Source organism: Hyalella azteca, unplaced genomic scaffold (genome assembly GCF_000764305.2).
Source record: "Hyalella azteca isolate HAZT.00-mixed unplaced genomic scaffold, Hazt_2.0.2 contig13547, whole genome shotgun sequence".
In the NCBI taxonomy this organism is placed as follows: Eukaryota; Metazoa; Arthropoda; class Malacostraca; order Amphipoda; family Hyalellidae; genus Hyalella; species Hyalella azteca.
In genome coordinates, this window is record NW_025943465.1 from 5772 (window position 1) to 18829 (window position 13058).

The 13058-nt window shown below is 37.6% G+C and overlaps 1 protein-coding gene and 5 non-coding genes across 6 annotated transcripts in view; 3 read left to right on the plus strand and 3 right to left on the minus strand.

Annotated features, from left to right (window-relative positions):
- The window catches only part of LOC108665887 (mucin-1-like), a 614-nt gene extending 452 nt beyond the window's left edge, over nucleotides 1–162 (minus strand). The window contains exon 1 of the mRNA XM_018152694.1: nucleotides 63–162. Within this exon, the coding sequence (XP_018008183.1) occupies nucleotides 63–162 (100 nt within the window). The remainder of the gene's footprint in view (nucleotides 1–62) is intronic.
- Nucleotides 155–226, plus strand: Trnat-cgu. Its single transcript has one exon. It is a non-coding gene; the product is annotated as a tRNA-Thr (tRNA).
- Nucleotides 227–1532: 1306 nt separating this feature from the next.
- Trnap-cgg lies at nucleotides 1533–1604 on the minus strand. The gene has a single exon. It is a non-coding gene; the product is annotated as a tRNA-Pro (tRNA).
- A 1439-nt stretch (nucleotides 1605–3043) lies between these two features.
- Nucleotides 3044–3115, plus strand: Trnap-agg. Its single transcript has one exon. It is a non-coding gene; the product is annotated as a tRNA-Pro (tRNA).
- Nucleotides 3116–4465: 1350 nt separating this feature from the next.
- On the plus strand, nucleotides 4466–4539 carry Trnan-guu. The gene has a single exon. It is a non-coding gene; the product is annotated as a tRNA-Asn (tRNA).
- A 413-nt stretch (nucleotides 4540–4952) lies between these two features.
- On the minus strand, nucleotides 4953–5025 carry Trnat-agu. The gene has a single exon. It is a non-coding gene; the product is annotated as a tRNA-Thr (tRNA).
- Between the last annotated feature and the right edge of the window lie 8033 nt (nucleotides 5026–13058).

Below are 13058 nucleotides of genomic sequence, written 5' to 3' on the forward strand. Positions count from 1 at the left end.
GGTGATTGGTGGTGAAGCTGATGGGGCTGTCTCTTATACACATCTAGATGTGTATAAGAGACGGGTGCTGTGGCAGGAGGCTGGGTGCTGTGGCAGGAGGCAGGGTGCTGTGGCAGGAGGGTATGTGAAGCGACGTACCGACATGTCAGGCATGGCCGCCATAGCTCAGTGGCAGAGCACTAGTCTCGTAAACTAGGGGCCGAGAGTTCGATTCTCTCTGGCGGCAGATGATTTTAATTACTGAAGCAAACTTATATGAATGAACATTATTGCAAGTCTCTGTAGACTTTCAAAGCCAAAAGGGGGCAAGACATAAAAAAAAGTTATAAATGGATTCTCATTTGACTGTGTATCTCAGTCTTGTATGAAAATACAAAGTTGCTATCATTTCAACGCTCTTGTATGACAATACACGGTCGAAATCATTTTAATTAAAACATTAAGTTTTCCAGTGATATAAATAAGGTGCCTTTTCAAATTTAGATATTTTAAGAGGCCCTTTGTGGGGGCGCTCAGGTGCCATCATTATGGGCTGAATGAACCGATACTGATACAACTATGAGATAAAGATCATTATATATATCAACAATGATGCAACAATGATGCATAGAATAAAGAGAATACAGTAACAATGATATTCGGAGAAATGAGATGGCGAAATATTGACTGGACCTAGAAACAATAAACCAACCTTCGATTCGAGTAATTTAGATTGTGAAAAATTCAGCCTAGGAGACAAGTTATTTAAATAAGTGTAAGTAAGGAATTTATGTGAGGTATTCAGCACTCGGCTTCAATATTCACATATATTCAGCGGATGCTTCCGTGCAAGGATACCCTCACACCACGAGCCACTCACACAAGCGCTGTCGTCTCCTCGAACTTGTTTAGGCATTTCTGGGAATAGTTTTTAGTTAATATTGAAGGCAGTAACTCAGCGCATAGTTGGAAAAAATATTCAGATTGTAGCTGGAACTCTAAATTATAAAAGTAACTTCAAATCCTTCAATTAACAGATGAAAACATCTGAAATCAATTAGTGAAAACTTGATATAAAATACCGATTACGTGCAACCTTAGCTGTTTATATGTTCTGTACAGGTTACGTAATGTACGGAGAACACGAGAACAAATTATAGCTGGACTCGTAACGTGGTGTAATAAACTACACAGTCTGGTTTGCCGCATCAGCTAAGACTTAGCAGCTCGAAAAAAACGTATCCATTATATGCATTGCGACTAATTGTAAACATGTGAGTAATTTTCACAGCTTCAAAAAGTTCTCAAATTTCAAAGTTTTTGTAAATATAATGTTCGAATTGATTGCCTCATGAACACAAAATGTGAAAGTACGAATCTTTAGACAGAAAAAATTTCATCTGCACTGTGTTCGGGTAACAAGTGCTCGCCAGTGGCAGGTGGGCGTGCAAAAACTGGAGCAAAATGTTGTAGGTAATACGCTTATTTTCTCTCGCTCAGCATTAACATGTAACAATGTAACATTGATTAATTTAATTAATGTTAAAAGTGACGGGCTTGTCCGGGAATTGAACCCGGGACCTCTCGCACCCGAAGCGAGAATCATACCCCTAGACCAACAAGCCGCTGCATAACCTGGCACTCTCGTTACACAAGGAGCCCGCGCTTCTTTGCTACACCATAACAATGGTGACCTCTACCACACTATTCTAATGGTGACCTTTGCCCTCACCATTCTAATGGTGACCTCTGCCCTCACCATTCTAATGGTGGCCTCTGTCCTCACCATTCTAATGGTGACCTCTGCCCTCACCATTCTAATGGTGACCTAGGCCCTCACCATTCTAATGGTGATCTCTGCCCACACTATTCTAATGGTGACCTCTGCCCTCACCATTATAATGGTGACCTCTATCCACATTCTTCTAATGGTGACCTCTGCCCACACTATTCTAATGGTGATCTCTGCCCTCACCATTCTAATATAACAATGGTGACCTCTACCACACTATTCTAATGGTGACCTCTGCCCTCACCATTCTAATGGTGATCTCTGCCCTCACCATTCTAATGGTGATCTCTGCCCTCACCATTCTAATGGTGACCTCTGCCTTCACCATTCTAATGGTGACCTCTATCCACATTCTTCTAATGATGACCTCTATCCACATTCTTCTAATGGTGACCTCAACCCTCACCATTCTAATGGTGATCATCTCTGCCCTCGCCATTCTAATGGTGACCTCAACCCTCACCATTCTAATGGTGAGGGTTACCATTCTAATGGTAACCTTTGTCATTATCAACGATCTTGTTCAGCATTGTACACAAATAAAAATAAGACTATTGCAATCTGTCTCTACATTTTACATTCACACGAGCCCATAGCAATATTATTCAATATTTCATATGCCTATACGAGTGCATCGTAAGACAACATGATATAACACGAGACATAATTCGTGTCTAACAATAAATGATATAGACGGGGCATTGGTACCAGACTCATCGGAGGTACAGCGCTATTTACGTTCAAAACGGTAAGTGGTCAAGCAATATATTAAAACCAATTCGACATTCTGCACATAAATGGCCAAGAGGTTAACTGTACCAGACAGAATAGATTTTCACGCTTCACTATTAAGTGAACAAATGTAAAAATGAAGAGATCACATAAAAGCATAAGTGACCCGAGTTTATTTGTTCAAAAATGTTGAATGAATATAAATATTCGGATTCTTTGAAAGTTTGTCCGTAGAAGTTCGCTTATTTAACCATAATAGACTTAAAGGACAACATACATCCAATATCAGTTTTGAAAAAGATCTAATCAAAAAGCCAGTTTTTAGGTTACCTGTGAATTAAGTCATGAAAATGAAATGAATTGGCAGCAGGCCACGCTCGGCCTATTTCTCAGCGCCGACGCTAAATTACTATTATATAGGTACTTACTATTCGTGGCCAAGCGACCGGTGACGCTAACTTACTATTATATACTTACTATTTGTGGCCAAGCGCAGTGTGCTGCCACTCTATCAAGTCTCGGCGTCGACAAAGAGTCATCGGCTCGTTGGTCTAGGGGTATGATTCTCGCTTAGGGTGCGAGAGGTCCCGGGTTCAAATCCCGGACGAGCCCAAAACTTTTCCTTGTGTGATCCTGCGAAAATTAATAAACTTATATAACTCTATTAAAACGTGACTAAATACTACATTGCAAAGGGGAGGGTACCCCTCTTTTTTGCAGATTTTTCAAATTTTATTCATTTAAGTGGATTTAGAAGCTGGACAAAAAAAGTTAGGATTCAAAATATTTTTAATTTTGTGCGACTGCTTGTACGATGAAAAAAATTACATGAGGGGAAAATCCCTCATGATTATATCGTGCGCGACGACGCGGCATTACATCGTTAGCCCAAATATCGGCACCAACATAACAACGATACAGGAAACACTCGTGCAAATCAGGCCTTTAAGTGATATTTTCATGTTTCAACCAATCAACATATGATTATGGACCAATTCCAGCATCGTTTCTTTGAGTCTGGGCAGAGTCATCGACATTTATTGCAATGGATCACTTAGCTTGTCTTAATGTTTCAAATATTGCATTTTTTGGGAATAAAATTGCAATAAAACTAGACAAATCGTCTGTAAGCCTTTCCGAGAAGTGTCGTTCACTTTAATCCAAGAATCGAGGTTTGAAATACCATTCCGCTGGTCCAGTTTGAATTTCGTAGTCGGTTACCATACGTGTACATGAAGGCTATCCATGGTTGAATTATGTATTAATTCAACCATGCAGGCTATATATCTAGTCNCTCCGACGTTGAAAGCCAATAAAAATAAATTTTATTTGTTAAGGGCAGAATGGCACAATATTGTTATAAGCTTAGATCAATTATTGTTTAAGTACCACCAAGCATCTTCTTCATTTAATAAACAGAATTAATTGTCAATGCCAAGATGAAGCTTGATATGCTGCCTAATATGATATGCCAACTGATATATACATAGTTTTATAAAGTCTCGACTACGAGTCAAATATAAATGCCTGAGGTGAAGAACAGTGAATGCAAAACTGTTTCCAGAATAAATTAAAACATAAGAGAGCGTCAATAATTGTGACAATTAGTTCGAATTAAAACGTCCGTTTATATCGTCTCCAAATAGGAGGCGTATTACATGACTATGAACTGTGCACAATGGTAGTAATTCACCAAGTATTCATCAAATCTGCCAAGAACACATTAATTTAGATATGCCAATAAAATGTACACAGTAAAATGATATTGTAACAGGATGAATTAATGGGCATTAATATGGAAATAATAATATGATAGCATAACATGATGAATTAAGTTTAGTTCGTAAGAGCAGTCTTTTACAACATTGCTATGACCAACCCAGACTTAATCCACACAAATCACTTGATCAGATCGCGGGACTTGGGTTTTTCTATATCTACAAATTAAACACTCGGGTATCAGCCTCCGTGGCGCAATTGGTTAGCGCGTTCGGCTGTTAACCGAAAGGTTGGTGGTTCGAGCCCACCCGGGGGCGTTGATTTTGAAAATGAATTGGGAAATCACATGCATCGTCATTTATCTATTTTACAAAATCTGATATCTCGAGAAAAAATTTCAATAGCAAATTTTTTTATAGCAGTGGGGGATATGTGTCTTTCCATTCAATGTAGTGACTTGTGATAGCAGACGGTAGCAGTTACATACAGATATGATTTGATTATATGAAACTAAAGATATTGCAGCTACCAGAGTGAATATTATATTATGGTTCGAAGTTTCAATTTGCCAGTATTCACAAAGTTCAACAATATCATCCACCCATCACTCTGAAGTGCTGCACTTAATCGACCAACGCTCATCGTCTTTAATATTTGTGCAGCGTAGGAGCCATCACCGCAAATATGGAACAAAATAGAAGTACCTGCAAAAAGATTCAACACTTGGATTTGCCTTCAGGGAGAATCGAACTCCCGACCTCTGGTTTACTAGACCAGCGCTCTAACCCCTGAGCTATGAAGGCTGTTGCTTCAATACTTTCGCGTAATTGTGCTCACTCTCCAGCATCAGCACCCAGAACTACCTGCACAAATGATTAACATTATTGAATATATACAAGGAAGTGTCCTGTAGTGACAATACATGGAAAATGAGGGCATCGTAAGAGTAGTGTGTTGAGTGACATTATTATAGAGAATAACATTCAAAGATGTCTCTTTTTGATGCTGCAAAGAATTTCGATGCAGATACATTTTTATAGTTTTTCACTAACCTTCAAAATAACGTAAACTTTCCTGCCGCAACTAGTAGTTCCGACCACTAATAGATTCACCAAGCTTCGCAAGCAGCACTCTATACGAGCGCACTAGCGAGTCAAGGCTTCATGCATGTGCATACATGATATATATAGTCACTAGGAAAATTGCTGTTCCAGGTGCAGAAGAAATTGCCGATTTTAGCTTACTTGTTTCATCGCTGGAAAAAAACACGTACAGACACGTTGTAACTCGATTTAAAAGCCGGCAAATGACGCAGAAAGCACACTTCTAAGTCTGAACGCATAATATGGCAGCGATTGCAAATTTTAATACAATAAGTTTTAATACGTTGACACAGAATGACCACGAGCTGGAGATCAAATGCTGAAACTGAGACAAAATAATACATTTTTATTTTCTAACTGCGCGCCACAGGGACGACAATTTGACGTCAAGTTAGAACGTTAAATTTCGTACGTAAATTCTAGCTGTAGGCTACTAGAGAAACAATTGAGCTATCTAATGATCCTCATCAATGCCGCAATGAATTATGCACAAATTGCACATCCTAACATTGATGCTAATCTGAAGTATAACGATAATGAAGTGTGCAGCGCACTAATTCATCAACACCTAAATTCCATTCTTCAATAGCTGCACAGCTGCCACGATCAGCATCTAAGCTCATATCATAAAGGTGTGCGCTATCAGAATATATAAAGATGTATTAATACTAATGAATCCTGCTTTTAACCACGCGCATACAAGTCACGGCACAGCTCAAAATTGCGTGATTCCCAATAATCATCGACGTTCAGAGGCCGTTCTATCACAGTTGCGACTTTGTACCTCCGTCAGCCAATCACGGACGTCTTTTGTAGCTAAACCCACCAATCACAGACGATAAATCTGCTACTACGTGTACTTATATGCGAGTTTTGGACCCGTGTACTTATGCGACCCATGTTAGAACTACCTATCGATATTGTCCTACAATTATTGGTAAGTTAGTCTTGATTTTAGTAATATAATTTAATATCATCGTGAGACGAGTGCTAGTGACAAGAGCAATTTTATCCATCAGCTCTGCATCATATACTATGAGGGCGAATTTAAGCGGTTAACGCGCATGTAAGTCGGCCACTAATCAAAAGGGGAGCTGCTATCTTACATGAAGTTAATTAACCTTATGTGCCATTTAAATCAAGGGGATGGCAGGGCACCTAAATATCTAAAAAGGCAAGTCTACATAGTATGCAATGTAATAAACTAATAATAAATAACCGATAAATTATTTGCACACCCATATGCACAACTATGCTCATATACGAGATATTTAAAGGCTCATTGCAAGAGTTTATTTTTTGTCAACTTTGACCTAAAAACTAGTTGGCTTGATATGAACAACTCAAAAAACTTCCGTTATTTATTTTCTAATTGTTAAAAGGAGCTAGTGTAGAGGAGCATGTATACAGGATCTTCAGTATAGCATCAAATTACACTGATACACAGAACTCTACGTGGGGCAAAGGACTATTCAGGTTAATGCAGACATGGCCTATTGGATCAACTTTGGATCAATGGATCGCGATTCGATTGGATCAATGTGTGCTAGCACTATTCCAAGTATGTCAGGTAGATATTTAAGTGATTACGATTCCATTTTATATCAAAAATTTCAACATTTTCATCTCGAAATTTCCATATGAATGAATTGTACAAATTCACTCAACGTGGCATAGGTTGGCAAAATTTGTTCATTTAAGCAGGTTTTCGTTTCCTCCCGTTTTCGCAGCGGGTTTCTCTGGAAAAACGGTGCTGGAAGAATGCACCAGCATCGTCATGCGATGCCCCGACGCCAACCGACTCGCGATAGCTGAGGCCCTCATCATTAAGGAAAGGACCCCAGCCATCAACCTTCAAACTATTGGATTTGTCAAAACATTGCGACCGTTTTCGGGGTAATTTTTGGGTGTTTCAATTCTTGATCATCTTCATATTTTGTGATTTGCCAATTATTTCTAACCAGATTCATTTTAGAGTAGTATCCTATTTACATGATTTTGACCTTATGTTAATCCAAATTTCATCACTCAGTGCGTCTTGTAACAAAATAATGAATGATTGATACATTCGAAATGTCAACAAAATAAAAATGACCATCAGTACCCTGATTTTTGATTTACCACAGCAAACTAAAAATATTGTTCAATATATTGAACAAACTAATGAGAAAACCGTCAACTAAAATTTTTCTAAATAACTCAATATCTCAAGCATTGCAGGAGCATAGATTAATACAAGAAATTTTTAAGCAAGTGAATTCATTGCCATCAAGCCAACCAATAATGTCTTTCAATTTTTTTTTTCACATAGGATGGCTTAAAAAAAATTCATAAAATGGGAATTGAAAAAATGAGAGTAGAGCAAGCCTTGAAATTAGGCTTGGAAGCTATAAGAGAAATATAATGAATTGAACTTTATTAACTGCTGGGTCCTTTCATTAGCTGTTTTGTGGTCATACTCAAACATGTTTGGCCTTTATGGTGGAATTGATCTTGAGTATGTTCAGGTTCAATACAGGACAGAAGAATAATCACAAGATAAAATACATACAGACAAGAAAGAGAAATGCTCCAGATGAGCCTCAAAGTTTTACTGATCTCTCTTCAGAATTCACAACCTACATAAATCAAAATTCACAGCACATAAAAATTCATATTGCACACCTGGAATAACCTTCCAAAAGAGCTTCCACTGACAAGTACAATGTATTAATTATAAGATAAACAATGCCACAAGCTGAAACTTAATTGGAAGACAGTAAAAAAAAATCAAAGCTGGCATTTTCTTGTAAATTTGAGACTTGGTGTTGCTCATCAACAAACTCTCTTAGCATGAATCTCAAGTTCTCAACATAATTCAGTGTACAAGATATACAGGTAAATCTTCAAGATATACAGTGTAGAAGATATACAATTGTTTTCAAGATTAGTGTACAGCTCAGTACAGCGACTAAGGGAGGAGAATAACTTCTAAATCCTCTCTAATAGCCGATTGCAAGATACACAACTCATATTGAAAATAAAAATAACAAAAGCTTGTCCACAATGGATAAATAATTACGACTTATTCAGTGCGATGAAATCCTTGTTTTATTATCTCAAATTGGTGGGTAACCTTGATAATCATAGCCACTGAACTAACACTAAACAGTTGGCATTTTAATTAATTATTTTCATAGCAGTACGGTAGTCAGTGTAGCGCATAAGAAAATCAGGGAAAAAGCTTTTCAAAACTTATATCAAACAAGACTCAAGTCTCAAGGGCCTTCCATCTATTCACTATTGGCTGCTGAAAAGAAATAGTGTTGCAAGGCACTGAAGGCAGCATCATCAGCCACAGCAGTAATGTCTGGACTTTGTCACTTTATTAGGTACATGTAGGTATCAATTACTATACATACATGCATCAGTATGAACTGAAGCATCAGGCCTAGTGAGTAGTGACAAACCACAGATTTTTGCAATCAGTTTATTTTTATTTTCTTCATTTAACCAAGATTTAAACCAATTTCTTACATATGATAATGCTGGTAGTGGACAGTGGTATGAGGTATCCACGATACTTTGCTGGTCAACTTATAACTTTTAGGACTCAGAAATGAACAAGAAAAAGAGTCTAATAATATATGTTTAAAAATTACTTATTAAAGCAACACTTCTAAAGAATCCAGTGTCTCCAATGTTACAGATGTACAATGAATTTCGAATTTTATTTTCGAATATTACAAAAATAAAATTTTCAATTTTTATATATATTTTTTTTCAAAATGATTTGTTCTGTCAATTGACAATTGATTCATGCATTGAATTTATTCATGCTTCACACAAGTGTGCAAAATTTCAGATCAATTGGACAGGTAAAAGTGTGTCAAAATATCAATAATAATATTTGTAGCTGACAACATTATTTTTCAATTTTTTTAATATTGAAAACAAAATTTAATATTTAAAATTATTTATTCTGTCATTTGATTCATTCATTGTCTCCAATTTTACAAAAGAGTGCAAAATTTCAGATCAATAGGTTAAGTAGAAGTGCCATTATGTCACTTTAGGTAGGTACTCTCATCACAAGAAAAGTTTTCTGGGTTGACAAGATAACCTCTACTTCTGGTCTATCAGTCTATGTATTCATAGCCTATATTGCATTGTTGCTAAATATAACTTATAAGGGATCATGAAAATGTTTTCTCGGAAATCATTTCAACATTTGACATTTAGAGGTCAAAAATTTTGATTATAAGATTTGTATGTAGCAGACAGACAGGCAGATGACAAACAGACAAACAAGAAGTGAAGTTGAAGAAAAGTGTTGTAAAAAGTCTCTGCTTTCAGCTTTGACACTGTGGAACTTTAGAAGCAGGTCATAAATTCATAATAAATTATAATGAAACATTCTAGCAAGATGGAAAAATTAAACCAGTTACAGTCTTACAGTAACTGGGAAGTGAGTTAGGTACTGGAGTTTGGTGAGCTCAGTATGCAGTAAGTCAGTGACGGTGTGACCACTGACCAGATACATGATATTGATAAAGTTGAAATCTTGTGACTCATAATTTTATAGAATACAGATATGAGATAACTATGAGTCTATGTAGCAGATTGGACTTGGCCTTGCCCTTGTACATATTGCAATTTTGCAAGAGATAGATTTAGATTACCAGCATAAATAGTTTCTATTCATGTCTTGTTTTAAAACGTCGCCTTTGTCGGCCACATATCAGGTAAACCATCAATAACACCCAAGTTGCCAAAGGCCACACCCACAAAGACGACACAGAAGTTGGCTACGAGTACGTATTCGGTTAATTTCGGCATTACAGTTATGCACTTACCGTAACTTGTCAAGCTCATCTTGCAGTCTTGCTGCTTGTCACCATAAAAAACACATAATTTTGGTCCTGGACACAACTACGATTTGTACGGTTCAAGTTCTACATATTAATTACGAAGCTACTTAATCTAACGTAAAAAGTTGTAGTTTATGTCAATTTTCAAATATAGGTACCGGTAGCCTACTAGTTTTCACTGACGGCCACTCGGCCAGCAGGCAGCAACATAGAATAGGACTAGCCTACCCTAGTTGTTACTTGTTAGAACTTGAGACTCTATGATAGTATGCTATCTTGAGCGATATTGGCCCGTATGCTAAAAAGGGCACCAGCACTACGAAGTACCACTACGCACTACAACTCTACAAGCCGTAGTGCGACATGGAATGATGGAACACTACGAGTGGCATGCTTAATAGGGCACTAGCACTATGAAGTAGCATTACGCACTACAAGCCATAGTGCGGCATGGAACACTAGTTACACTACGGTAATACGGTTGGTATGTTAAATAGGGCCAAAAGCATAACGCGCACTACAAAAATCTGAAGTGTCCTACACACCGCACTTCACGACGACACTACGGTATATTTCACATTGTTTACTTCGTCAGCTATGGATCTGTTTGGCTTACAGCAAAGGCATCATCGACGTTAGATAATTTTTTTTTTTTCAAAATTTTTGCAGTAGGTACCTACATAGGTAACTGCATCGTCGCAAATTCAAACGAAATGATGGTTTATAAGCGTCATGTGGCTTCATTGAATGAATTCAGAATTAGTAAATCGAAATTATTATTCATTACAATTCTTCTAGATGCATGCACAGCAGTTGCTGTATATTGAATATATCAAGTTTATATGTTCAAACAAATTCAACGTTAACTTTTAAGTATTGAGGAACTGAATGATAAAATAAGTTATAAAAAAAAAATTGAAATAAATATTCTTGAGGCTCCTCAATAGAAATCTTCATAATATAAATTATTATAATGATACGCAGTTAAAACAGTTTTGACAAGTGGTTTCCAAACGGTGGGCGCAACCAATCGTGACCCGCAGAGGGGTCATGGGCCTGTTCTATTCTGTTTCTGGAGGTCGTGACACTCCAACGCTCATGAGACGAGCTACTCGGAAGCATGGTTAATTCTGGGGAAACTGAAACGCATGGCGAGGCAGCGATTTGTAGTCCGAGCACGTCACGAGTTGTGCCGTGTGACGAAGTGGCTGGGCAGCTGTCACACGTGCAGTGGAGTGATGAGGCAGCTGTCACAAGTGGAGTGTATAAAGTGTTATATATGGCTAAACGTGTGGTAGCTATTATCTACAGTGCCGGAAATGGCTATACAACCACCCAATTTTTCCAAATATTTTTTCTTGCACAAAAAATATGCGATTCTAATTACACGAGGTTAACTATGTTTAAAAACTGTTCCAACGCTATGTGAAAAAAATAATTTTCTCAAAATATATGAGTAGAAATTATGAAAATTAAAAAAAAACCTAGGTGGAAATGGTTAGAAGACCAAGATATATTTTTTCCGTTTGTGGATCACATACACTCGTTTAATAGGCAATCTCATCTCTTTTCGCCATAATTACCTCAATGCATCTATTTACCATATAAACCAGTGTCTTTTGAGAAATATTAAAGAACCAAGGAGAGCCGTGCTCAGGTCACTCACAGATTGGAACTGGCGCTCATTTCGGTAAACATCCCTCGCCATGATGCCCCATAACATAAGTTTTCAATGGGGTTGAGGTCAGGACTAAGCGCCGGCCACGGCTAACAGAGTAATATTCTGCTCTAGGAGCCACATGTTTGCTGATTTTGAGGTGTGAATTGAAGCAGTGTCTTGTTAGAAAACATATGATCCCTCATGTTTCTCATCGGCAAAAGGGAGAAGTTGGTAAAATAGCGTGTTCTTGTAAGCCACGGAATCTTGTCTCCTATGTAAAATAGCTGGAGTTGATTTTCCCTTCCGGCTATACAAGATTGCCGCTTGAAAAAAAAATCAGGCTCGCGGTCCAGTGGTGCCAATAGTATTGCCATCTATCTGGACCATATAGATTGAACTTTTTACATCACTGAAGATAATCTTGTGCCATCCCTTACCAATAAGCAAATTTTTGTCGGTTGATAATATGCTTTTGTTGGAGCACAGGGGCATTTTCCTCTTCATGTATTTGAATTTCTTCGAGTCATGCAATATCTAAAGGATGCGTCGTGCTGTTACATCTACTCCGGTGGCCACTTTATAGACGTAGAGATAGCGCAAGTTTTAGAAGCCTCAGAAAACAGTCTCCTAAGATCCCAGTTGCTTAATTTTGGGGTTGGCCCAGCGTGCTTTTTTCACCCGTAGCCGTCCGGATTAGCAAAAAAATGATTGTGCAATGGGCTTTGAGCGTTTTATTCCCATTGCGATGTCCCGTTGGCTTCTACTGCATTTCACGAAGCCGAAAATCTGCGCCTTCTCGGCCTCAGTGAGTCTTGTCCCACTTGGCATATTTTTACTTCAAAAAAATATAAGTGAGGACACTACTACACCAGAAGTACACCTGAAAAGCCCTAAATGACGAAAATCAAGATATTCTTTATATTGCTGTACTCTTTTGAAGTGAAAATGTTACAGAAAGATACCAAAATGGAAAAAAACTTATCTTGGTCTTATAACCATTTCCACCTAGGTTTTTCTAATTGTCATAATTTCTTCTCATATATTTTGAGACAATTATTTTTTTCGCATATCCTCGGAAACGTTTTTAATCGTAGTTTAACCTCGTATAATTAGAATCCCATCTTTTTTTGAGCAAGAAAAAATATTTGGAGAAAACTGGGTGGTCGTATAGCCATTTCCGGCGCTGTAATTGTATGGAGATAGTTTTGCTAAAATCGAGACAA